Source organism: Nicotiana tabacum, chromosome 12 (assembly GCF_000715075.1).
Source record: "Nicotiana tabacum cultivar K326 chromosome 12, ASM71507v2, whole genome shotgun sequence".
NCBI lineage: Eukaryota > Viridiplantae > Streptophyta > Magnoliopsida > Solanales > Solanaceae > Nicotiana > Nicotiana tabacum.
In genome coordinates this window covers 125,678,093-125,705,422 of record NC_134091.1, presented here as the reverse complement: position 1 = coordinate 125,705,422, position 27,330 = coordinate 125,678,093, and the positions used below count along the sequence as shown (strand labels likewise).

Below are 27,330 nucleotides of genomic sequence, written 5' to 3'. Positions count from 1 at the left end.
GATAAATCATAAATGAAGTGTGCTTACAATCACGTTTGAGTTGAACTTAAATGAAGTAGTGTGAGGAATCATAAAGCCGACTCCAGCTTGTTGAGGACTGAGGCGTAGTTGTTATCGTTATTGCTTTTGATCACGTTATTGTTCCTTCAATTATAAACAAAAACCATGGCAACAACAAGCCAGTGTAATCCCACAAGTGGGGTATGAGGAGGGTAATGTGTAGTGTGTACCAAGACCTTACCCCTACCTTAATAAGGTAGAAAGTTATTTCCGGTAGACCCTCGGCTCATGGAAATATGAAAAAGAAGTAGTAGCACTAAGCAACCATGGCATTAGCGACAATTCATGAAACGTAGAAAACAAGAAATCTTTCCCGTAACTTCTCATACCAGACCAACCCACTAAAATGCAAATAGGGATAAAAAATGTGGTCAATATCACGAAGAATAAAGAGATACCGTCTATACCCAAATAAAACTTGATGTTTTCGTAAGGAAGCCATCAAAGGCTTTCCACAAATTAAGATTTGGCCGTAGAAGGATCGAATTGTATCAGAAGAACAGGGGAACTAATACTTCACCATCAAATTAAGAAAACATAAGTATTTGGACGAACGCTTTGGCTAAGTATAGCTCTGATGCATGCATTAATGCTCATAACTGATAAATAGCAGAGCTTACATAAGGAATGAGAGATGGTAAAAGGGTGTTAATCTAAATTATGGCGAAAACAAGAACAAAAATAATGCTAACAGCAAAACTTGATACTTCTCAACACGCTCTCCATTCACGCCTTCTGGACCTTAAAGTTAAGGATAAAGTCTTTGATTTCATCGCTAGAAGCCCTATCAAGGGCAGTACGTCCGTCTCCATCCTTGACTGTGTAATCTGCTCCGGCTCTCAGTAGCTCTTCGATTTTTGGTAAGTCGCCTTCAGTGGCAGCCATGAGCAGTAAAATATCGACCGGGTGTATGTTTTGGCTCAAAAGAGCCTCCATCTTATCATAAGTACCCTCAACTGCAAGCATGCCCATATAGTTGAAGTACTACACGAATAGTAAGTAATTCAGTGAGTTAATCCATGATAAATAGCTCACCTTTATTGAACTAACGCTCCTCACAAAATTATACTATAACTTTGGCATCCGGTGGCGGAGCCATAATTTCACTAATTGGGGTCAAAATGTAAATAAGTAAACAAATGAAGAAGCCAAGAGGTGTCAATATATAGTGTATATACATTTTTAAAAAATCACCTAGCTACACAATGTAATTTTCAAACGGTGTCCTTTAGAAGGGGAGCCTTGACGTAACCGGTAAAGTTGATACCATGTGACCAGAAGGTCATGGGTTAGAGCCGTGGAAACAACTTCTTGCAGAAATGTAGGGTAAGGCTGCGTACAATAGACCCTTGTGGTCCTGGTCTTCCCCGGACCTCGCGCATGGCGGGAGATTAGTGCACGGGGATGCCTTTTTTTTTTTTGTCCTTGAGTACATGTGGCTCCGCCGCTGTTGGCATCATATATACATGAATACTACTTTCAGAGAAATAACTCCAACCAAAGAAATTTCTCATTACTATGTCATATGATTAAAGTAGTTTGCCACCATAAATTTTCACAAGAAAATATGGTATTGTTGTATACCATTTTGAAATGAATCTCCACAGTTTCGTTTAGTTAGCATAAAGGAGGATAGACAGAACTATCTGTCATATCTAAACAGTCTAGCGCGAATCAGTGAATCTCTGCAAACCAAACTATAAACTATACACATTGACCAAAGGGTTGAAGGACTCGACTACTCAAGTTGCCAGGCAACGGACAGGCACTCAATACTAAAATCTTACATTATGTTGATCATCATTTCTTTTTACTTTAATTCAGTTTAACTCATTCGATTCAGTATCAAACTAATACACAGTTATTTGGATCATTGAAAAGAAGGAAAAAGTTGTCACTTATCTGTTATATCTTATAACAGTCTCACATGAATAAGCAAATCTCTGCAAAACCAAACTATGACTATACATACTGATCAAAGAGTTCAAGGACTCATCTACTGAAGGTGGCAGACACTTAAAATTAAAATGTTACACTATTTCGACCAGTGTTTCTTTTTACTATAATCTATGTTTAACTCAATAGATTCAGTAATATATCGATAGGCATACTATTTTGAATGATTTTATAAGCAGAAGAAGCTATCACACAATACTTTTTTCAATTTGGGTTTTTGTTAAATGATTATCTTTAGAAATAGTTATTATAGATTTGCTACTCATAGAGCTCATGACCTTGCTCAAATGGAGTTCCCTTCTTCATCATTTCTTTTAGATGGTTGCTTATCCATTCTGATGGCTATAAAATGTGTCAAAAGGAAGAAGGAAACAGTCTAAAAAACCCTTTCAGTACAATTCTTGTAGCATATTCACTTTTCTATTCCTCTGCAGCCCTTAAACATATTCGAAATGTGTGACCATCTCATATAAAAACTTAAATTGTTAGAATTTTTTTTTTCATGAGCCAACCACGTGGACATTCTGTCTGATAATGAGTGGTGGTGCGATTCAAACCCAACACCTAAGTGTGCTTTGCCACCGTATTAAAATATATGACCATCTCATCTGAAAGCTTAAAGTTTACTCTTTTATTTACTTAATTATATCTCTAACAAAACATATAGGAATCTAGGCTATTGTCGGGGGTTCCAATTGCACTTACTACGTTCGATACAGACCATAAATCGATAAAAGAAAACTCTAAAGTTATACAACAATCCACCACGGTCTAAACTCTAATGTCTGAATACACTAACTCTAATTCTTGAATTTCACTATACAACAACAACAATACACCGAGTGTATTCCCACAAGTGGAAAAGAAAAAAGTTGAAAAAATTAGAAGATACTGTGGTCTGTGGGAATTGAACTAGCAACCTAACAAAGATTTTGAACCCTCTTGACCATTGAGTTACGTTTTTTGGTTGTGTCAAGGGGATTCAAAATATAATATACAGAGATATAAACTAAACTTTACCTTATATATACAGTGTAATTTTTTGGCGAAGGGGGTTCGGGTGAACACCATTCCACCACTAATGTGCAGGTAAAGATACTGTTTATGGTAGACCCTTGACTCAAGGCAAGCATAATTCTTGAATTTCACTATACAAAAACAACAAAAACAATAATATACCGAGTGTATTCCCATAGATGAGGACTAGAGAGGGCAGTGTATATGCAGAACTTACCCCCTACCTTGTTAGAGAGGTTTTTTCCGATAGACGTCGGCTCAAGTCAAGCATAATTCTTGAATTTCACTATGAGAATGAAAAAAGAAACTCACCTGTTCAACGTCGTCGCGGTCAAAATCATCACGAGATTGACTACCATAAACACCAGCAGTTTCAGCATTTTGGCGAAAGTTAAACCAGCAAGTAGTTCTTGAACCACAACTTGGTCCAAGTCCATTTGGTCTGCTACACCATCCTATTCTTTTCAGTTTTGAAGCACTCACAACAAAGCAAGAATTCAATCTAATTGGTAGACATGAAGTAGAAGAAGAAGATGAAAAATTGGGAGTTGAGGAGGAGAATTTTAGTTGGAGAGTACAAGGAATTGAGGCCATTGTCAGAGGAGAGTTTCTGAAAAAAGGTAGCTCAAATCAACTACCTTATCACTATCTGTGTTAGTGTTGGATAGCAGTATAGCACTGACAATATCAATTAAATTGTTTTCAGTGTAATAGATCTACAACAAAATCAGAGTGGCGCAGCGGAAGCGTGGTGGGCCCATAACCCACAGGTCCCAGGATCGAAACCTGGCTCTGATATGTGTTAAGAGAGCAAGCTTCCCAAACCACCCTTTTTTCCTCATTTTTTAAAACAAGGTGAATTTTTCTTTTTTTCTAAGTTTTGAAATTGTAATTGTTTAACTGATGTCTTTTAAAAAAATTTCAAGTTTTTTGAGAAGTGAAAAAACAAGTTTCAGAAATTTTTTTCTCCTTGTGAATACGAGATGCTTTGTGCACCGGACTGCCCCTGTTTTGGACACTCCTTAAAAAATATTTTTTCTCCTTAAAACAAGGTGAATTTTTCTTTTTTTCTAAGTTTTGAAATTGTAATTGTTTAACTGATGTCTTTTAAAAAAAATTCAAGTTTTTTGAGAAGTGAAAAAACAAGTTTCAGAATTTTTTTCTCATTGTGAATACGAGATGCTTTGTGCACCGAACTGTCCTTATTTTGGACACTCCTTAAAAAAATATTTTATAAGTTTAATCATAAGAGTATTTGACTAAACAATATTGTTTTTCTCTTAAATTTTTCAATTAAGTATGAATTTGAAAAAACGCAAGTAAATACTTCTTGTTTTTCTAAAACGTCAAATACTTTTGGAATAAATTTAATTTGCTAGAAGTCTAAAACGACACATACTATACATAAAGGAATGTCAATCTAACCTTAGCAAATGGAGTATGGCAAATTTGGACATCGCAATTCGCAAGTAAATGACAACTCCGTTTTTTCCCTTCATTATTTTCTACTACTTTCCTTTAAAGTAAATAATGAAAGAGCAATAAATTGATTGGTACATGAGTTGGCCAACTTAGGCACTTCACTACCATTACCAGGCCCCCACCACCAAGAGAAAAAAAAAACGAATTAATCTAAATAGTCGTACCCTCAACCGCTAAAATTAAAATTAGACGACGAATATATTATATGTATAATTCATGCATAATATGTGTATAACATATATAATATATGTATATCAATTAGAAAAATAAACAATAAATTCGACTGAATATTTGTACAAAAATTCCCCCCAAAAAAAGCCCAAACAAGAACCCTAGAGACCATCATCTCCATTTTATTTTTCCATTCAATAAGCAAAATTATTAAAGACAAAAGAAACTACCAATAATACTAATTTCAAGAACAAATCTCCTAGAAAAGTTTTAAGGACCAACCATCTATTTTTAAGAAAATAATAGTGGCGTTGTGGCCGGTTTTTGCGTACCTCTACTATTTCATCAGGTACTTGCTATCTCCCACTAGCAAAAGTATCTAATTATTTACCCATCTAGATTTAGAATGATGGAAAAATATAACTTCATTTTATTGTTATCTCCGCTAAAATTTGAATCTTAATCGTCAATGATCTTCACTCAATTTATTCGTCGACGTTAGGCCACACGCATAGGTGCAAAAACCAACCATCTATTTTCCATCTCCATTGCCACTCAGGAGAAATTAATCACAGAAGTAAAAGCCTATGGCCCTACAAACATAACTCATTTACCAGAATTAATTCTTAGATCAACTTGTAGTCTTAAGAGGCCTAAAGCTATAGGATGTTTAGGTTCAACAGCAAAAGCACATGTTTTCAAACAAAAGGTTATAGTTTGTTTGGATGGTTCTGTTGTATTGTATCATATTGTTACTTTAAATACATTGTTTATCTTGATTGTTACTTAAATTTTTATTGTATCATATCGTTAAATCCATCATTACGTAACGGCGAAAAGAGTCACCTTATGAAACGACCGATTTGGTGTGGTCGTGTCGTTCCCTTTTTTTTTTTTTTTTTTCTCATCTTGCTCTTCCATATTATTAAATAATCATATTTTATCCTAATACAATACCTTTTCATATAATAATTCTACCTCGTACTTTACTTTTTCTTTATAATATTGCAAATTTATTATTCATATTGTTGGTGCATGACATCATGAAATGATGGAAAATAATACAATCTATCCAAACAGTACAGTGACATCAAAATGATACAGTACAATGTAATACTATACGATACATTATGAAAGATAAGTAACAACCATACAAACAAGTTGTTAAAGACAAATAAATTTATCACCACCCTATTCTAGGTTTTAAAAAAAGAGCAGCACGGTGCACAAAGCATCCCGCATTCACGTAGGGTCCGAGGAAGGATCACATCCCAAGGGATATAGTGTGATAGCCTACCCTAATACAAGCATTAGTGACTAATTTCATGGTTCGGACCCGTGATCTATTCTAGGTAGAACTATTATAAAATGAATGCACAAGTAGTTAGAAGTTGGTACACAACGTGAGCAAATTTAAAGTTTTTTAACTGCAAACACATGAATAAGGTGATCAGAGAGCCTCCTAATCTTCATTCAAGCCCATAGGTTTCACTTTATGAGGTAAAGGATATAAGGCAAAGAAGTCATGTGAAAGCACTAAGAATTAGGCCTAAAACCAGAATGACCAATTCTCATATCAAGGCAAAACACCAACCTCATACCACAACTTTCCCTCCTATCATGCAAAAATCTGAATATAAAGCTAATGGCTTAGGATTTACAGTTGCTGAGAAGATGGCTGCGAATAATCCTCTAGTCAAGATAGGTAGCAGAGGAACCGTTGGATCCCTCGTGTTACAAGAAATCGAGTACTTCAGTAGGCTACAACTAAACCATCACAACAGCACGCACAAGCCATGTCGTCAAGTTTCAGACGTGGCTTCTACTAACAGTCACTCTAGATCAAATCTTGGATCGTTAGTCACGAATCCCAAAAAGAAGAAACAGAGCTGTAAGCTGATGCCGAGCATGTGCTCAATGGTAGAAGTTGCAGAATGTAATCCACCAACTGCTATTTCAAGATTCACTTACAGGAATCTAAAGGCTGATATTTGAAGCTTTGCGTAACTAGACCGCGTTCTCAGATAGTTTTGTGAAACCAAGTTTCTTCAGGCTATTTTTTATAGGATTTGTCCAAGTTCTGTCCATACTTCTGCATTTTATGTCCACAATTTCTACCATGTAAGGTCCCTTTCTGTCGGTTTTTTGGCTAATAGGAGTTCCATCTACTGAAATATTTTCTGATTCTAGTATCGGAACTTGATGCGTTTTTCTACTGTAGTGCTTCATCTTCCGGACAAATTCAGGGCTTTTACTATTACTATGCTTTGATGTCCCGCTGCTGCTTGCTTCGTCGCCTGATGTTCTTGGCTTCATTCTCTTTGGACTGGTCGCGCTACCAGGAATGAAACCACAAACACTAGGAGACTTATTCTTGGATGACGTTGGCGTCTGAGAATCAGGTTTCTTGGAATCTAATTCTCTTGACATCAAGGCACTGACTTTACCAGTAGTTCCCACTTTAACAGAACCTCCACCGACCTTGATTGCTTCTAATGTTTGAGCCATGCTTTTCGAATTTTCTGGGATTGATCTAGCAGATATTTAGTTGCACCCTGCAAGACAATAGCAATTAGAGCATGCATAAATAAGTTTGTATCATGGGATGAGCTACATAGCCTAGATTAACATGAAATCATGGTCGCATAAATTTGGTTGCTTCTTCAAATTTTATGATTTTTCCATCTATACAATATTATGAACAGCATTTGAAAGAGCTAAAGGGAGATTAAGAATACAGCTCCTCCCAACAGAGGTGGAGCCAGGAATTAAAGCATATGAGTTCGGGATTCTAGTTCTTTTTTAAGTTATTGGGTTCTAAATTAATAATTACATGTCAAGTTTTTTTTAAGACAAATACAGGGTTTGGACGAAAGCTACTGTATTTGGCCAAACTAGTCGTCAAAGAGCTAGCTCCGCCCCTGCCTCAAGATAAATGTCAATATCTTAAATTTATATTAGATCAAATGCAAACACAAACACAAACACAAACACAAACACAGAGAACTGCACTATCTGCAATATAAAGGCGAGTAGTAATAACGTATAGTCATTGGAGGGCATACAAAAGATACAACTTCAACATAATAGTGATTCGGAAACAACTAATATACACACCAGAATATAATCTTCAGTGGACTGCAAATTCTACTAAAATGTGAGCCGAGTTCAAAATTTTAAAACTGACAATGCATGGGGAGACAAAATGGATTCTTTAGTAGGAAAGTACGCGACTGGGAGAAATTCTACATCATTCGGCTCTGATCTGCTTAGACAAAAAGGGGAGTTATTTTACTTATATTTACAGCTCAGATATATGAATATGTTGTCGATAGAAAAAAAATCCAACACGAGTACCCAATTACACCTATCATCATAAATGAGAAAGCAGACAGAGTATATAACAAAACTGAATTCTAACTGTAGATGAAGTACAGAACATTGAAATCTAACTCAGAGAGCTACACAGTTAACCATCTTAAAAAGGGTGGAATCATGTAACTTGGGAGGATAAAGGGCAGATATAAACTGAAAAATTCTGTTCATATTTCTCAGATTTACCAACAAAAGAATGTCTACGCCCAAAAGATTGTCCAGATTCGATCATTTTCAGCTAAAATTTTCTCGTGATAGAAAATGAAGTTTAACCAGCTGATCCATGGAAATTAACTAGCAGGGTTAGGCTGGAGATAGAGTAGCAGAAACAAACAACAAGTATGACTCAATTCCAAACAAGTCGGGGCCATCCTCGCCTCACCAAGTTACTCTATTTAAATTCATCTCATGCCTATATTATGCAAACACAAGTAAAAAGTATTAGAGTTAGGTATATTTTCTCATCATACAAATTTCTAACACACATTCTCAACTATTATTACCAGAAACCAACGGCTGACGGAAATTGATTTCACCACTGCAAGATAACACATATACCCGATTAGTCCTTTCGTTTCTACCCAATTGCCATCTTCTTCATCAGCTTAAATCTGTCATTACTGGACAGCACCACAACGATATCCCAGTGGCGAAGCCAGAAATTTCATTTAGGCAGTTCAAACTTGAAATAAGTAAAAAAAATCTGGGATTCAATTTATGTTATATATCATTAAAATCCGATATTTTACCTATATATACAATATAATTTTTGTACGAAGAGTGGTCAATACATTAGACAGTAAGTCAAAAAAGATCAAATTTTGCTGTGGTCCAGAAACCATTAAAGCACACAAATTTAGGTTCGTAGCTGTGAAGAATTACGCAACCATTACTTTTTTTATGACTATAAGTGCAAAGTTAAGTAAAAAATATATGCTTTTAAAAGCTTCTATGGATAAAACACCAAAGCAGTTTGTGTAAAGACCCATATCCCAAATAGTGTTCAAGATTATAAGAGGAACCCAGTATTAGGAATTAGCACAGAAAAACTGAAACTTTTTAAACTCAAATGAACAGACAGATCTAAACTAAGTGACCAGAATGTAATAAACGTAATCAAAGAATAGCTCAAAAACCTCAACAAGAAATTACTATGAAAAAAGAATGGTGCTAATAGATTGCTAATAACATTATGAGTCAAAATTTACCAGGAGAAGCGGCAAATGGAGCTCAGAAAAATGATGGGTCACAAATAAAGATTGTCAAACAAACCCCACAAAAACAAAGAGTAGAAGATGAAAGCAAGAGTAATGCAACACCGACTAGTCCATCAGCAAAAGCAGTCAGTATACTAGTTTATTATAAGTCTTCACGGGAGTATAATTGACTTATATTTTCAATGATTTTGTGTCAATTTCAAGGTATCTTGTGCTAGATGATGCACCAATCTCTATGTTTTTTAACTTCTGATGGGCCCTACTTCACATCCCCTTTGGGCAACGTATCTCACTGGTCAAACGAAGTAGATTTTAGAGGCGATATCTGACAGGTTAAGCTCCCCTTTTGATTATGTTTTTGGCTTATTTTATTCGTTTTCTGGTTCTTGAACGTGACTTGTATTTACCCGAAATCAAAGAACCAAAATGTGCGAAAAGAAAATATAATGATCTTTTTATATATAACGCTCTTTTAAAGGGCGTTATACCTTAACGGGTGTTTGTCCGTTAAGATTAAAGTATAGCGTCCTTTAAAAAGGCGCTATATTTGAATCCACATGTCAGGAAAAACAAATAAATAGAATTTAATGTATTGAAAGAGGAATAGAGTACTGAGTGATGTAATGGTTAAAGACTAGGTATGGAGTTGGGTTTGGCCTTGAGGTATATGGTTTGATTACTTCCACCAGCATTATTTTGTTTTCCTGTTTCTTTTTCATTTTTCTTTTCTTTTCATTATTTGATAAGAGTGAGTTACTCTAGTGATAAGCACCAGGGTAGAGGTAAGGTCTGCGTACACACTACCCTCATCATACCCCACTAGTGGAATTATACTGAGTTGTTGTTGTTGTTTTCTTTTCATTATTTGGTTTAAGTATTTAGATATAAATACTTTAATATTTATAATTACTTTTCAATATAATTAAAATTATTTAATATTTATTAGAAAATTATGATTTTTGAATTCATTAAAAGTTAAAAAAATAGAGAAGCCTTTTATTATTTAGCTAAAAAATCTATCGACATTTTTAATAGTTGTTATTTTGTATTATACGTGAAACAAAATTATTTTTTTCTCCTTTTATTTTCAAATTAGAATTATAAGTTTTATTTTATAGTTAAAATTTTCATAAGAGAAATTTAATTAATATATACAGTTTAATCTATTACTTGGAATTCTTTTATTTTTTAAGAATTTTCTTTTAAAATTTAGTTATTAAAATTTTATTTATTAATCAAATTTCTAATTATATTTTTTATATTTTTCCTAAAATGTATTTTTTATTTCTCCTTTTATTCCTCGGCTATTGTAATTGTATTATCCATTTAAAAATTTTAAAAAAGAATATGGTTGTTCTTATAATCCATTAGGATTATTATTAGCTAAGTAATGGAATATAATTCTTATATTCTTCTTAGGAAAACTAATTAAATGGTTGCTCATAGACTAAATTTTTTCTAATAAGAATTATCCTAAACTAAACTAAATATAACCATTTAATTTATGAAAAACTATTTAATTAATTTTTCTATACTAAATTTTCATAAACTAAACTATATTATAACCATTTAGTTTATGAACAATCATTTAATTAATTGTCCGGATAAGAATATGAAAATCATAATTCATTACTTAGATAGTAATAATTCTTTGATTATAATTTTAAAGATTAAATAGTTATAATAATTTATATTTAATAATAAGAAAATTATAAGATTTATAATTAGAATTTCGATTAATAAAATTCATATAGTGTAAATATAACTAAAATTTTAATAATTAAATTTAAAAAGAAAGATATCAAAAAATAAAAAAATTCAAGCAATAGATTAAACTATATATATATTATTCTCTCATGAAACTTTTAACTATAAATAAAACTCATAATCTAATTTGAAAATAAAAGGAGAAAAAATAATTTTGTTTTACGTATAATACAAAATAACAACTATTAAAAATGTCGGTAGATTTTTTAACGAAATAATAAAAGGCTTCTCTTTTTTTTACTTTAAATGAATTCAAAAATCATAATTTTCTAATAAATATTAAATTATTTTAATTACATTGAAAAGTAATTATAAATATTAAAGTATTTATATCTAAATACTTAAACCAAATAATAAAAAGAAAAAAAATGAAAAAAAATAGGAAAACAAAATAATGCTAGTGGGAGGAATCGAACCCTAGACCTCAAGGCCAAAACCAACTTCATACCTTACCTTTAGCCATTGCACCACCTAGCACTCTACTCCTCTTTCGATACATTAAGTTCTATTATCTGTTTTTCCTGCGCCGTGTAGATTCAAATATAGCGCCTTTTTAAAGGGCACTATACCTTAACGCGCAAACGCCCGTTAAGGTATATCGCCCTTTAAAAGGGAGTTATATATAAAAAGGTTACTATTTTTTTTCCCCACACATTTTGGTTCTTTGAGTCCAAAAGAACCACATTTTGGTTTCGAACTCTGTATTTACTATTCTTGTGTGACGACTAACGATAATCTATAGACAAACAATCTATTAAGCATAAGTATATACTTATACTTTTGTATAAGTAAATTGTATACGGGTGAACTCGGGCTTAGCACACATCCCGACTTCTCGGTAAGCCAAACGAAGTAAGAAGTATGAACGTATGAGATAGAGACCGAATCTGAGAACTCTTTGAATCGAGCTGGAACGGGGTACTCGCCACCAGGCCTGACAAGACAACACTCCCTGAATCCGAAACGAGCTCCAAGACCTCGGAAAGCACTACAAACGCTTGCACATGACTAATATAGGGCCGTGATATCCGCACCCAATCGGATATCTCAGCGCGGATCTCGCCCGATATCGATAGTGTATCAGTGATTGACGTGAAAAGAGCATTTTTACCTTTTTTAGAATTCTATTAGGGATGAAACTCTCCTACTATATAAAGAATTTTTTTTTATTCAATAGACACATTGTAATACACATATCAAGGTAATACAAACTTACTTCTCTACTTTTTTAGCTATTGAAAAGTCATTATTTTAATCACTGTTCTTTAAATATATTTGGCTTCGTATCGAGGGCTCGGTCGAGGACAAAACTATTGTTCAACTCAAGTTTGAGCTCGGCCTTAACATTGCAACTAGTTTGGTTATTCATTTTATCTTTAATTTGCTTATCTAACATTCTTGATTACTTGTGTTGAATCAATCTACGTATCGCTAAAATCGCGTATAAATTCAATTATTATCCGTTTTAAGGGTAAACAGTTTCGCGCTCACCGTGGGAATAAGGATAATAATGGTGGTTTGATACAAAATCTCCATAACACACTCTATTTTATATTTGTTCTTTGAGGTCTCAATTTCAGATCAGCATAAAAATATCAAATTCTCAGTGTGCTCACTTGAACGTTGAAGCTGAATCTAGCCATCATGGCAAAAACAACAATCTGGTGCCTAGCAACGAGGTGCCTCTTGCTAATCCCAACGGAGTCCCAGTTGCATACCCAATCGATGCTAACTCGCGGGTGGCCATCGACGCCAACTTGCCTACTGATCTTGAGAACAACGTTCCCGGAGGAGCCCGACCAACAGCTCGAGGAGCGCCTGAAGGCGAAGGCGACGAGGTTAGCCTACGGTTAATCTTCGAAATGTTGCAGGCTCAACATGCAGCGATAGCACAACTGCAAAATCAAAGTCTCTCCCCCAGCAGAGTTGAGCCCGAACCGTCCCAGGAAAACACCCGAAGAAATGAGCAGATCACCGAAAGACCGGGTGAAGTTAAGTCCGGTGTTATTCTCGAAGTGATTAAGATGCTGGATGCATTAACGAAACGGGTAGAATCAGTGAAAAGAAAATTGAGGCAAATGACAAGAAGGTGGAAACATACAATTCTAGGGTCGATCAAATCCCGGGAGCACCCCCGATATTGAAAAGACCAGATTCCAAGAAACTTGTCAAAAAGCCTTTCCATCCGAGCGCGGCACCAAATCCAATCACGAAGAGGTTTCGTATGCCTGATATTCCAAAATATAATGGAACCACGGATCCGAATAATCATGTGACCTCTTACACATGCGCCATCAAAGGCAACGACTTGGAATACGATAAAATCGAGCCGGTGTTACTAAATAAGTTCGGGGAAACTCTTTCGAATGGAGCAATGATATGGTCCACAACTTAGCCCCAAATTTTATTGACTCATTCGATATGCTAGCGGATGCTTTTGTGAAGGCTCATGCCGGAGCTATCAAGGTCGAGACGAGAAAATTGAACTGTTTCAAGGTTAAGCAAAGAGACAACGAAATGCTCAGGGAATTCGTGTCAAGGTTTCAAATGGAACGGATGGACTTGCCTCCGGTTTTGGATGATTGGGTCATTCAGGCATTCACTCAAGGACTTAACCCCCCGAAGCTCCTTGGCTTCACAGCAGCTAAAACAAAATTTGATAGAGTACCTAGCGGTAACTTGGGCCGACGTTCACAACAGGTACTAGTCAAAAATCAGAGTCGAAGACGGCCAGCTCGGGGCCCCTTTTTGGTCTGTTTATACCATCATAATAGATGACAGGTCTAAGAGAGTCATCGATCATGAATCAAGGTCGGTCCGAGATCGGTATCAGCCATATAGCGGATTGAAGGGGAAACGGGCCCGAGCGTAATTCTACAAGGAAGTAAAAGAGAAGCGATCAAGGGCCCAATAGCCGAGGTCTGATGAGCAAAAATGGTTTCACAGGCCGCTTGGGGGAAGGGAAGCACCAAGATTATCAGATTATAACTTCAATGTCGATGTAGCCAGCATCGTATCAACTATTGGGCGCATCAAGGAAACTAAGTGGCCTCGACCATTGCATTCCGAACCTACCCAGAGAGATCCTAACCTAATGTGTAAGTATCATGGCACTCATAGCCACAGGACCGAGGACTGTCGACAATTGAGAGAAGACCGGGCACCTCCGAGAATTTTCTGAATGATCGAGCAAAAACCCACTTCAGGAATAGGGACTCCAATAAACAGACCGAAAAAGAAGAACCTCAGCACATCATCAACATGATCATTGGAGGGGTCGATGTCCCCCAGGGGCCAATGATAAAGCTCATTAAAGTATCCATCACGAGGGAAAAATTCACCCAAGATTACATCCCGGAGCGAACCATTTCATTCCACGACGAGGATGTCGAGGGTATCATACAACCTCATAATGATGCACTAGTGATATCTGTACTTATCAACAAATCTCGAGTTAAACGTGTGTTGATTGATCCAGGCAGCTCAGCCAACATCATCATATTTAGGGTCGTAAAGCAGTTGGGGTTACAAGACCAAATAGTGTCGGCGGTCCAGGTGGTGAACGAATTTAACATGACATGTGAAACTACTAAAGGAGATATAACCCTGCCAGTGAACACCGCTGGGATAATCCAAGATACAAAATTCTACGTGATCGAAGGGGACATGGGGTATAACGCCCTATTCAGAAGGCCATGAGTTCACAACATGAGGGTAGTACCCTCAACATTACACCAGGCAGTGAAGTTCCCTACACCGGGAGGAATCAAGACGGTCTACCGAGAGCAACCAGCCGTAAAGGAAATGTTCACAATCGACGAGGAGATCCCAGTGCTCATGGTCTCGACATCAAAGAACACGGAGCCGACCAGTAAGGAAGAAATTAAATAGCAATCACCGATACCGGCCCCGACCGAACCGGAAGAGCGAGGAGTAGGCGAGGAGGATGACTACGGAGTTCCTAGATCGTTCATAGCTCCTGATGATTTCGATACCACCAAGTCGATGGCCAAGGAGCTGGAGCAAGTCATATTGATCGAACATTTACCCGATCAGAAGGTATACCTGGGCACGGGGTTAACTCTCGAGCTCAGGAAAAAACTCATTGAATTTCTTATAGCTAACATAGATTGTTTCACTTGGTCCCATCTTGACATGACAGGGATCCCACCGGAGGTGACCACTCATAAGCTGAGTTTGGACCCGAAGTTCCATCCTCTTAAGCAGAATAAGAGACTGTAGTCCGAGGTCAAGCATACATTCATCAAGGACCAGGTATCTAAACTCCTTAAATAGGATCCATTAGGGAAGTTAAATACCCGGACCGGTTAGCTAACGTAGTGGTAATACCTAAGAAAGGAAATAAGGTAAGAATGTATGTGGATTATAAATATCTGAACAAGGCATGCCCCAAGGATTATTTTCCTTTGCCTAACATCGATCGCATGATCGATGCAACGACCGGGCATGAGATACTCAGTTTTCTTGACGCCTATTCCCGGTACAACCAAATCTGGATGGACCTACGGCGATCAAGAAAAAACTTCCTTTATCACTAAATTCATCACCTATTGTTATAACGTAATATCGTTCGGACTAAAAACATACCGGTGCCACTTATCAATACCTAGTAAACCGAATGTTCGAAGAACAAATAGGAAAATTAATGGAGGTTTGCATATTAATGACATATTAGTTAAGTCCCTGCGAGCAGAGAACCATTTGAAATATTTGCAGGAAACCTTCGACATATTAAAGAGATATAATATGAAGTTGAACCCCAAAAAGTGTGTATTCGGGGTCGAATCCGGAAAATTCCTCGGGTTCATGGTATCCAATCAAGGGATCGAGATCAATTCCGACAAAATCAAAGCCATAGAAGACATCACTATGGTGGACAATATCAAGGCCGTTAGAGGTTGACCGGGCATATAGCCACCCTGAGCCGGTTCATATCGAGGTCCTCAGACAAAAGCCATCGGTTCTTCTCACCGTTGAAGAAGAAGAATAACGTTTCCTGGACCCCGGAATGCCAACAAGCTTTGGAAGAACTCAAACAGTACCTTTCGAGTCCGCCCCTGCTCCACACTCTGAAGGCGGATGAATACTTGTACCTTTACTTGGTGGTTTCCGAGGTGGCGGTAAATGAAGTCTTAGTTCGGGAAGAGGAAGGTACGTAATTCCTTATTTACTATGTCAGTAGAACTCTAGGCGAGGCCGAAACAAGTTATCCTCACCTGGAGAAATTGACACTCGTTCTGCTAAGTGCCTCCAGAAAGTTAAAAACGTACTTTAAATGCCACCCCATATGTATCGTAACCTCTTACCCACTGAGGAACATCATGCACAAGCCTGAGCTATTGGGCCAGTTGGCCAAATGGGCCGTCGAAATTAGTGGGTATGATATCGAGTATCGACCCCGAACTGCCATAAAATCTTAAATTTTGGCCGACTTTGTGGTCGACTTTACGCCGGCCTTTGTGCCCGAAGTTAAAAGAGAATTATTGCTGACTTGGGGACTACCTCGGGAATTTGGACCCTTTTATGGACGGTGCCTCGAACGCAAATGGGCCTGGGCTCGGCATTGTGCTGAAACCAGTTACGGATAATGTAATTAGGCAGTCTATTAGAACTGTGAAATTGACTAACCATGAGCCAAGTATGAGGCCATGATTGTAGGTCTCGAATTGGCTAAAAACCTTAGAGCCGAGGTGGTCGAAGCTAAGTGTGATTCCCTCCACGTGGTAAATCAAGTCAATGGGACGTTCGAAGTGAAAGAGGAATGAATGTGAAGGTATTTAGACAAGTTACAGGTAACGCTGCATCAATTCAAGGAATGGACCCTACAACACGTGCCCCGAGGTCAGAACAGCGAGGTCGATGCTCCGACTAACTTGGGGTCATCGGTTGATGATGATGAATTCAGTTCGGGAACAGTCATACAACTCATGAAATCGGTTATAGAAGAAGGTCACGCCGAAGTAAACTTAACGAGTTTAACCTGGGATTGGAGGAACAAGTACATAGACTACTTGAAAACTAGGAAATTGCCCTCGAATCCCAAATAATCGAGAGCCTTACACACCAAGGCTACCAGATTTAGCTTGGTCAAAGGTACATTATTCAGGAGAACGTTCGACGACCTGCTAGCCAGATGCTTGGGACCGGGAGATACCAAATACGCCTTGAGAGAATTTCATGAAGGCACTTGCAAAAACCATTTTGGGGCAGAATCTTTGGTGCAGAAATTAATCAGGGACGGCTACTATTGGACTGAAATGGAGAAAGATTTGAAGGACTTCATATGAAAATGCAATGACTGCCATAGACACGCATCGATGATCCATCAACCGCGAGAGCTACTCCATTCGGTCTTGTCCCCATGGTCGTTTATGAAGTGGGGAATGGACATCGTTGGTCCCTTGCCGTAGGCACTCGATAAAGCTCAATTCATACTATTCATGACCGATTATTTTTCTAAATGGGTCAAGGCTCAAGCATTCGAAAAGGTACGAGAGAAAGAAGTCATTGACTTCATCTAGGACCACATAATATGTCGATTTGGAATACCTGCTGAGGTCGTGTGCGATAATAGGAAACAATTCATCGGCAGCAAGGTAACTAAATTTTTTGAAGATCACAAGATTAAGAAGATACTATCAATACCTTACCACCCTAGTGGGAACGGACAGGCAAAATCAACAAACAAGAACATACTTCAAAACCTAAAAATGAGGTTAACCGATGCCAAAGGGAAATGGAAGGAAATCCTACCCGAAGTCTTGTGGGCATATCGCATGACATTGAAGTCTAGTACCGGGGCCACTCCATTTTCGTTGGTCTATGGGGCCAAAGCCTTAATACCAGTCAAAGTAGGAGAACCAAGCCTCAGGTTCCAATATGCGATCGAAGAGTCAAATGGCGAGACCATGATCACGAGCCTGGAACTATTGGATACAAGGCGTGAGGCCGTCCTAGTCCAGTTGGCTGCCTAGAAACATCGGATAGAAAGGTACTACAACCGAATAGCTAATCTCTGACACTTTAAGAACGGGGACTTGGTGTTGAGGAAAATAACATTACATACCCGAAACCCAAACGAGGGGAAGTTGGGACCGAATTGGGAAGGACCATATAGAGTTGTCGGAATTACCGACAAAGGCTCATACAAACTTGAAGCAAGAAATGGTGTGCAACTACCGAACAACTGAAATGTGATACACTTAAATAAGTACTACTGCTAAGGTACGATCTCAATTACTCTTTAATAATATTATGAATTGGATTAACACTTGCAGGCAATGACCAAGGATGGATGTGGCTATTAGGTCTAAAAGCACGCTTTGCACTCTTTTTCCCTTGAACCAGTTTTGTCCTAAAATGGATTTTTCGGCCAGGTTTTTAACGAGGCAACAACAAAACGTGCTAACTTAGATTCGAAGACCGGTCTCAAATCGGAGTCGATGATCGTTCACTTCATGTCAACGGTATCCGAGCCCTCTCAAGATCGACCTCGAATACTCGGGGACTATATTACTCTCAAATTAAGGTTTTTAGTAAAGAAAAAGGAAAAACTTTGTATGCTAGAAGCTAAGGCTTGGTGGTTAGAATTCACTGTAAGGGCCAAACGATCGTATGAACCGTGCTCATATAGTCCACCCTAGCTGTGATACAAGTTTTTATGCGTTTTCGATCATGTACTTTACATACTGAGAAATGAAAGAAAGTCCACCTTACTAATACACATTTTCCTGACTCTTAAATTCTGGATCCTAAGAGCCCACGGGCTACCCCTCTCGAGCACTATCGAGCCTAAGGGCTAACCCTATTCAGGGACTGTCGTCCGAAGAAAGTATGGACAACTCGGGCTGCCAATTCCCGGAGACACCAAACCTATTAGGCTGTGCCCAAATACAAAAGGTTACGACCACCCTAAAAATGGCTCGGAGACGTCCGAAGCCCGTAATAAGAAAGTAAGTCCTTTATAAGAACTCGAAGCCTGCTAAAAGGTTACTCTCGGCAAAAATATCGTGTAAAATTTGCTTAAGCATCTTGAAAAAACATTCGATCACACCGAGTTTTCGAAGCCTCGAGCAAACAAAACTGTATCGAAGTCAGACCCTGTTTGGACCTCTCGGCAAAAAACATCATCTAAAATTTGCTTAAGCATCTTGAAAAAACTTTCGGTCATACCGAGTTTTCGAAGCCTCGAGCAAACAAAGTTGTATCGAAGTCAGGCCTTGTTTAGACCTCTGAAAAATGAATGCCATATAACTATATTTGGTTCTATGCTAGGACATTAAAAACATTACATGAATGGAATTATGAAAAGAAGCTGGAAAAGTAAAGATATGATATTGCCAGAAAGGGAAAATCTCATATATATATTCCGGAATATACTTACAAAGGCCCTATAAAAATGGCCTAAAAATAAATAATATATATATATATATATATATATATATATATATATACATGAGACAAAAAACTAAAAAAGTACTAAGGCATCTACGCCTGATCTTCATTGGGGCCCGACTCGTCACCAGAACCATCAGAGCCTTCGGATCCCTCAAAGCCCTCGAAACCCTCGGAGCCTTCGGCAGCTTCAGGCTCGTAAAGCTTATTCTCCTCGGCCTCGAGCTTTTTGGCTTCCTCGATCTCAACTGATATGTCAAAACATCGGGCGTGGATCTCTTCGAGACAACCACTTCATATATTCGGCCTTTGCCTTCGGGCGGATCTCGGCTGCCTCTACATCGACCTTGTATTGGGCCACCATTTCTTCAGCATCGTTGGAGGTTGTATCGAATTTGGACTTTACTGCTTCATATTCTCTACCAAGGGCGTCCCGCTCTGCGACACTCGAGCTCAGCTGTGCTCGGAGATTGCCATTCAGCCGAGACCACTTGTCAGCTTTGTCCTTTTCCACCCGGAGTTGGTTCTCAACCGATGCCAACTCTGACTTAGCGATTTCCTTCTCCGAATCCAGCAGGTCCATTTTTCTTGTCCACCCGTCGGCCATAGCCTAGACCTCGTTCATTCCGGCTTGGAGTTGGTCGATCAGGTCGATTTTCTGTTGGACCTGCGAGGTTGTTTTGTTAGTCACCACGACTAGCTCCTCATTTTAGCTTCAAAGACCTTTACCTTTTCAACCAGGTCGGCATGTTCCCGCTTCAGGGTTGAAGCTTCCTTCTAAGCCCTGTCCAGCTCGGCCTGAAGATCCTTGATGACCTCGTCCTGTTGCTCACTGAGAAGCTTGTACATGTCCTTCTTCTAAGCCTACTCCTTGAGCTCGAACTCGAGCTAGTTTATTTCAAAGTGGTACCGGAGCAAGCTCTCATGGTGAAGAACTATGGCCTGCAAAATAATGAACACAGTAAGAGATATCGAAACCTAAGTGGAATTCACAAGGGAGTATTGATGCCTTACCCAGTTCAGCGCCTGCTGCACCTTGTTGAAGAGACTCGACGCACCCACCTCGTTCATCATTTCCTGGTCCTCCTCAGTTACCAGGCATCGTAGGTAGCTGGCTATGCCCACTGGAGAGGATAGAACCCAATCATCCTTCGGGACCGTAAGAATGATTGTTCTCTTGTGGTCGGGGTCCACACTCGGAGCTGGAAACTGCTTCACCAGTTTTGGGCTCGAACTCGACCCGCCAGCTTTCGAAGGCGCGTCCTTCTTCAGGATCTCTAGGTCGCCCAACCCGAAAACGTCCTCCAATGTGGACATGTAACGCCATCGAAGAAGGAGTGGAGAAGTTCGTCTGCGCTGTGAACTCCTTCACTTGACTTTTTCTTACCCGATTGGGCCTCTTCAAGTATGGACTCGGTCAATGATGTCTATCACACCGGTTGCCTCTTTCGGAATAGAAGTGGCTCCTCGGGAGGTTTCAGCCCCCGTCTCTACTTCGGCCTCTCGAGTTGGAAGGAGATCAGCCTCGTGGCTCCTTTCCTCAGTTGTCGCCTCCTCCCCGGTAGGGGTCGATTCTTGAGAAACAAAGATGTCATCTTCTTCAGACTCATCCCTGAGCCGGCAAAGTGAGTCAGAGTCCGGCACCCAAGAGTTGGTATCCTTCTTGGGCTTATGATCCCGGGAAGCCGCCCTCTTTTTTGGCTTCACCTCGGGACTTTGGGAGCCCGAGGACTTTTTTTCACCTCTTCTTCTTCGGTTGTCCCATAGCAGAGGGATAAACGGATAAGGATGCATCCTTGTCCCCTTCTAGCGGCCTAAGTTCAGTGGTATTAGGCAAACCTGTGAAGGAAAGAGAAAAGGTCAGCATTACGTAAGTTTGGGGCATAGTAATAACTATTCAGAGGAGAGCCTTACCATGAGAACGGGCCTCCCATCTGCCCTTCTAAAGCTTGCGCCACGTGCACTCAAAGTATGACATTTGCTTGTAGATGCCTTCGATCCACTCCTTGAGCTGGGTGGACTACATTGGGAACCCGGGCAACAGCTGCACGACCACAAATACTGATGGTGAGAAAGGAAACAAAAGAGACTTGACACTTAATGAAAGACTACACTTACGAGATGCATTCCACTTCTCGGGAAATGGCGGGAACTCGGGAGGGATCAAATCTTCAGTTTTTACCCGAACAAAGCTCCCCTACCAGCCTCGGTCTCGATCCTCATCGATGCTCGAAAAGGGAGCCTTGCTGGCCCGACGAACGATCTTGATTAGTCCCCCATGGAAAATTCGGGAACTATACAGACGGAGTAGGTGGTCGAGGGTGAACTGAGGAGATTCAGTGTTATTCACAAAATTATGTGGGAGGATTACAATCCTCCAAAGAGACGAGTGGATTTAACCGAGACACACCTCGTATCTCTTGCAAAAAGCCATAACTATTGGGTCTACAGGTCCCAACGTAAAGGAGTAAGTGTAAATACTTAAATACCCCTCCACTTGGGTAGCAATATTGTCCTTAGGCCTGGGGAATACCACGTCCTTGCCTTCCCATTTGCAATCTTCTCGCACTATGGGAAGGATATCTTTGGTAATAGAGCATATGTATCTCGATGCCTCTTCACCTCGGTCTTATTTGGTTGAGGCCTTCTCGACCTTGAAGTCATCACCGATTGAACATCCCCCGGGTATAAACTTTTCATGAGGGGCTCTGGGGCCGCTTCGGGAGCAGTCACTTCAGGAGAAACCACCTCGGGAGCAGCCGTCTCGAAATCGACCACCTCGGGAGCAGCCGTCTCGAAATCGACCACCTCGGGAATAGCCCCATCGGCATCTGTGATCGGGTGGGAAGATGAAGAGGCAACCTGCTGAGGAACTGATTTGGAAGTCTTAGCCATCGTGATCTGGAAAATATGAAGATTTGAAGGAAATGTATGAAGGTTTGAAGAAAAGAGTATGAAGGTAGGATGAAGATCTGGGTAGAAACCTAAGAACAATTATGAAGATTTGAAGATCAAAGATAAAGATATGAAGATTTGAAAGAGTTGATAGCCGCTAGAGAATTCGAAGGTAAAAACTAGGATAGGAAAGTAGAAAAAGTACAAAAGGTCAAAGCTTTTATAAGAGAAAATGTAATCAATACGCGACGTTTCACATTCGGAGGCGACCAGTCGATGATCGATGCATGTCCAAAGTCAGAACAACGCGATTGATGAGATGTTTTGACTTATTCATCATCTCGGTTGTAACATACGGAGTAAGGAACCGGTGTTCATCTATTGTTTTCCATCGTTTCGACGGACCTACTCTCTGAGAAACTAGGAGACTATCTGTATACGAGTGAACTCGGGGTTAGAACACACCCTGACTTTTCGGTAAGTCAAACGAAGCAAGAAGTATGAGCGTATAAGATATAGACCGAATCTGAGAACTCTTTGAATCGAGGCTGGAGCAGGGCACTCGCCACCGGGCCTGACAAGAAAATACTCCCCGAACCCAGAACGATCTCCAAGACCTCGGAAAGCACTACAAACGCTTGCACACGACTAACAGAAGGCCGTGATATCTGCACCCAACCGAATATTTCGGCGCAGATCTCGCCCAATATCGGTAGTGTATCAGTGATTGACGTGAAAGGAGGATTTTTACCTTTTTAGAATTTTACTAGGGATGAAACTCTCCTACAATATAAAGGGAAAGTTTTTTTACTCAATAGACACATTATAATACACATATCAAGACAATACAAACTTACTTCTCTACTTTTCTAGCTATTGAAAAGTCCTTATTTTAATCACTATTCTTTATATATATATGGCTTCGTATCGAGGGTCCGATCGAGGACAAAACTATTGTTCAGCTCAAGTCCGAGCCGAGCCTTAACGCCGTAACTGATTTGGTTATTTATTTTATCTTTAATTCGTTTATCTAACATTCTTGATTACTTGTGTTGAATCAATCCACGTATCTTTAAAACCGCGTACAAATTCAATTATTATCTGTTTTAAAGGTAAACATAAATATTTTTTTAGAAGTTAAAATTGACTAAAAATTCTCATATTCTGCAATTTTTTATATCACTTTTTGTCTCCTTTGCGTCGTCGGCTATCTTATTATTTTGATGTCTTTACTGTTTTTTTTTGTCCATTATTTCTAACATAGCCTCTTCACTATTATTATTTTTCTCAAACTTGCTTTTTTTTTTATTTGAGCCGGTGGTCTATCGAAAACTACCTCTCTACATCATACAAGGTAAGGGTAAGATTTGCGTACACACTATCCTCCTAGACTCTACTTGTGAAATTTGTATAAAATTAAGTAAAAAGAAGGGAAAATACATTGAGACATGTAGACAACAAAAATTCGTCAAGAAATATAATTAAGATCGAAAAATATTGCAACAATCATAGTATTTGATTTCAAGTAATATGAGTGTACAATCTCTATGGATCCTTTTATTCTACTTTTCTAAGATAAATTCAAGGGCCTTTGAGCTTGATCTTGAATTTATATTTGTTGCCATGAACGATGATCTTGAATTCAACTAGCACGAACTTTGATTTGAACTCGTACTCCTTGAACCTTGATTTGTTCTTCGTTCTTGAGCTTGAACTTGATCTTGATTGCTTAAAACTTGAAGCTTGTAGAGAAATTTGTGGCGTTCGATGCACAAGCTCTTTCTTGTTTCTTGTTATGACTTCTGAGTGTCTTTTCTAAATTATAAAGACCCCTATTTATAGTTTTGGAAAAGAAGAGTTGTGATGAGAACAAACTCTTTCCGACCAATCATATTGAACATGTTGCGCGGTTTCATTGGCCTTTTAATTTGACTTTGAATGCCTTGTCATTTTGATACGTGACATGATCATATTGGCTCTTCCATTTGAATTGGTGTGCCACGTCATTCCAACTGTGCATCTAGGAAGATGACATCTTGGGCTTAATAAAGTGGGCCCATCGCTTGTAGACCGATTACCTGGGCTAGCCCAATAAATTTGAATTTATTTATTTAACACATATATATTACTAATATAATTAATCTAATTATATTAGCCCTATTTATTTGGACTAATTTATCTTGAATTTAAATTCAGTCCAAATAATTTATAGATTTAAATCCAATAAAATTTAAATGCCTACAAGACCTTCTACATTATATTCATTTTGTTAGTTTGATACTTAAACTATGGGGTACAGTGATATACACTACTTCTGAATATAATTTTTCTTATTTAATTATGCATGTAGTGTAACGTGGCACAGAGTGACTTCACTCTCTTCGTAACTTGTGAGAGCTAAAAAAAAGTAGTCACAATCATTTTTTCTTTATTTTTTCTTATTAATTAATTATTCATATTATTTATTTGTTTCTTTTTCTTTTCCCCATCTTATTTGCTTATTCAAGTTTTTTGATTTCTTTTTTCTTATTCAACAACACTTTATGCTAATAACATTACACCTAATTGAACTCTATAGCTTTAAAATAACAAAATTAAATTAATGTAAAATAATTTTAATTGCAAATCACAATAGAATTTTATTAATAATGGTAAAATCAAATAAAAAAATTGATTATCACCCACAAACCTCGTCTAGGTAGGTATGTTTCCTTAACTAACCTATCTTTAGCAGGAAAAAGGTCAAACTTACCCGTATAGTTTATGAGTAATCTAAAAGACATCCTTTGTTAACTTATCGGTCCAAATATACTCCCACATAACTTTCACCTTGTCAAGCAAATCAGATTTTTTATGCGGTATAAAATTATAGAAAAATGGCCAAATATACCTATGTACTTTCGGAAAAGGTTTAAATATATCCCCCATTATACTTTGGATCCAAATATATCCTTGCCGTTATGCTTTGGACTCAAATATGTCCCTCATTTAAATGGAGGGACACATGTTATCGTCCTGTTGGCCAATTATAAATATCTTCTAATTAACTAAAAAGACTCATTACCCATACCCAAAAGCTTCTTCATCAATGGCCACGATTTCTGTAGACTGTCAAGTAGTGTTGGCTATTACTTTTTTTTTGTACTTCTTCTAATGGCATTTTTGAGTGCACTATTTACTTCGAGCTTATAATAAATATAAGCTTTTTACGGGCTTCCTTCTTTTTATTTCAGCTAATTAAGCTAAATCCTTCTTCAAGCTAATTCTTTTTATTGCATATTATTATTCAAAGGCGTTATAGTTCGGAGGCATCATCCTCATGGCCCGAGGACACTATTTCATGGTTTGCGAATCCCTTATCATATACTTTATGGCCTAGGACGTCATGGTCTAAGGACATCATCTTCATCGTCCGAGGACATCCCTCATGATCCAAAAGAAATTTGCATCATGTTTAAATTACGCAATAACCCTATATATTCGCATGCATTGTGTTTTAAGTTTTGCAGGTAACTCGGGAGGTAACCGTTCTACAAACATGAGCAATTCTCGCTCCGATTTCCGTTCATGACGTTCACATCCTTTGACTATCTCAAACGTAGCAGAAAATCAGTAATTGTTTACTCTTTGTCCCGTAACCGCCCAAACATTTACCTCAAATATTCGCAATGTTTAAATTCGCATTCATAGCTCCACCTAAATTTATCCGTTACCTACAACACTATCCTACCCAAACGGTCCTTTTCGAAACATATAACCACTCTTATAACTACTCCATCGGTTTCGTTCGACGTTGGATCCAAAACTACACACGACCTGATTCCCGTAATACCAGGAATATGTAGACAACTCAAGAAGCATGGTTCGACCCCCAATTTTTTTTAAAGTACATCATTCCTCACTCACTTCGGACAAAATTGGTCATCATTTTCTTTACCTGACAACTCTTTCATCATTCTCAGGGTAAAAATGGGTAGCTATTGATACCCAATTTTGCCCTCATATTTTTCAAATAGTATATATACTTTTAAAATATTATTTTACTTAATAAATTAATTTACAATAGTTACACAAGTATTTTCTATAATTTTTCATAATTTTTAAATCTTTAAAATCTATTGTATTGCATTTAAGTCACTTGAGTATTTATTAATTACCTCTTTGAATTATTTTATGATGACTCAATCATCCAAATTTATTATTTGCATCCATATATATGCTTCATAATATTTTACTTTGTTTTATATAATTATATTTTGTATTTTAAAGACATTTTACATAATTTTGCAATAACAGCCTATATTCGATACATGATTGTATCTATTATATTATTCATACTAAAAAAAAAGCATTTCTTGTATTTTTATAATATTAAGCTATTATTTTTAAGTATTTTACTGCATAAATAATATTTTTATTATCTACTAATTATTTTTATAATTTATTTTTGATGAATTTCGTGTATTTAATCTGTAGCCCAAATTTTGAGCTAATTTCGGACCAAATCAAGGCCCAAACAAGCTGGGCCATCTCCATTAAACCTCAGAAGCCCAAACCAAACGACCCTCTTTAAAATGATCTTGTCGCGACCCGTTGGACGACCCGCCCCAGCTATTTCTTAATCCTGACCGTTGATCTTTCAAGATCAATGGTCTACAATCACTCCACCCTTTTTAATTAACCAACCCCTGAAACCCTAACCCATTTTCCCTAAGCCATCGCCCCTAAATTCTCTCAACCCTCCCTTTCTCTCTTCTGAAGAACCCTAGCCGCCTCCCCTTAACTCCCTCTCCTAATCCCGTTGACAATAGAATTTTACCATTATTTGCTTATCATATCTAGGTCTCTTTGCTACTGGTCACACAGTTATGGTATTACTTAGGTATTTGCCCAATTTTGGCAAATACCACCTCTATATCAGACGGGAATCAACCTCAATCTTAGAGATTTGGACAATATCTCATCCATATACACA

At 38.0% G+C, this 27,330-nt stretch overlaps 1 protein-coding gene and 1 long non-coding RNA gene across 2 annotated transcripts; both read right to left on the bottom strand.

Moving 5' to 3' along the window:
• Positions 1-617: 617 nt before the first annotated feature.
• On the bottom strand, positions 618-3,662 carry LOC107781119 (protein LHCP TRANSLOCATION DEFECT-like). Its single transcript, XM_016601765.2, has 2 exons — positions 3,346-3,662; positions 618-1,044 (listed from the first exon to the last, which is right to left on the bottom strand). The coding sequence occupies exons 1-2, from the start codon at positions 3,625-3,627 to the stop codon at positions 787-789; spliced, it is 540 nt and encodes a 179-aa protein (XP_016457251.2). The 5' UTR covers positions 3,628-3,662; the 3' UTR covers positions 618-786.
• A 2,554-nt stretch (positions 3,663-6,216) lies between these two features.
• Positions 6,217-9,668, bottom strand: LOC107781118 (uncharacterized). Its single transcript, XR_012697487.1, has 2 exons — positions 9,270-9,668; positions 6,217-7,241 (listed from the first exon to the last, which is right to left on the bottom strand). It is a non-coding gene; the product is annotated as an uncharacterized LOC107781118 (long non-coding RNA).
• Between the last annotated feature and the right edge of the window lie 17,662 nt (positions 9,669-27,330).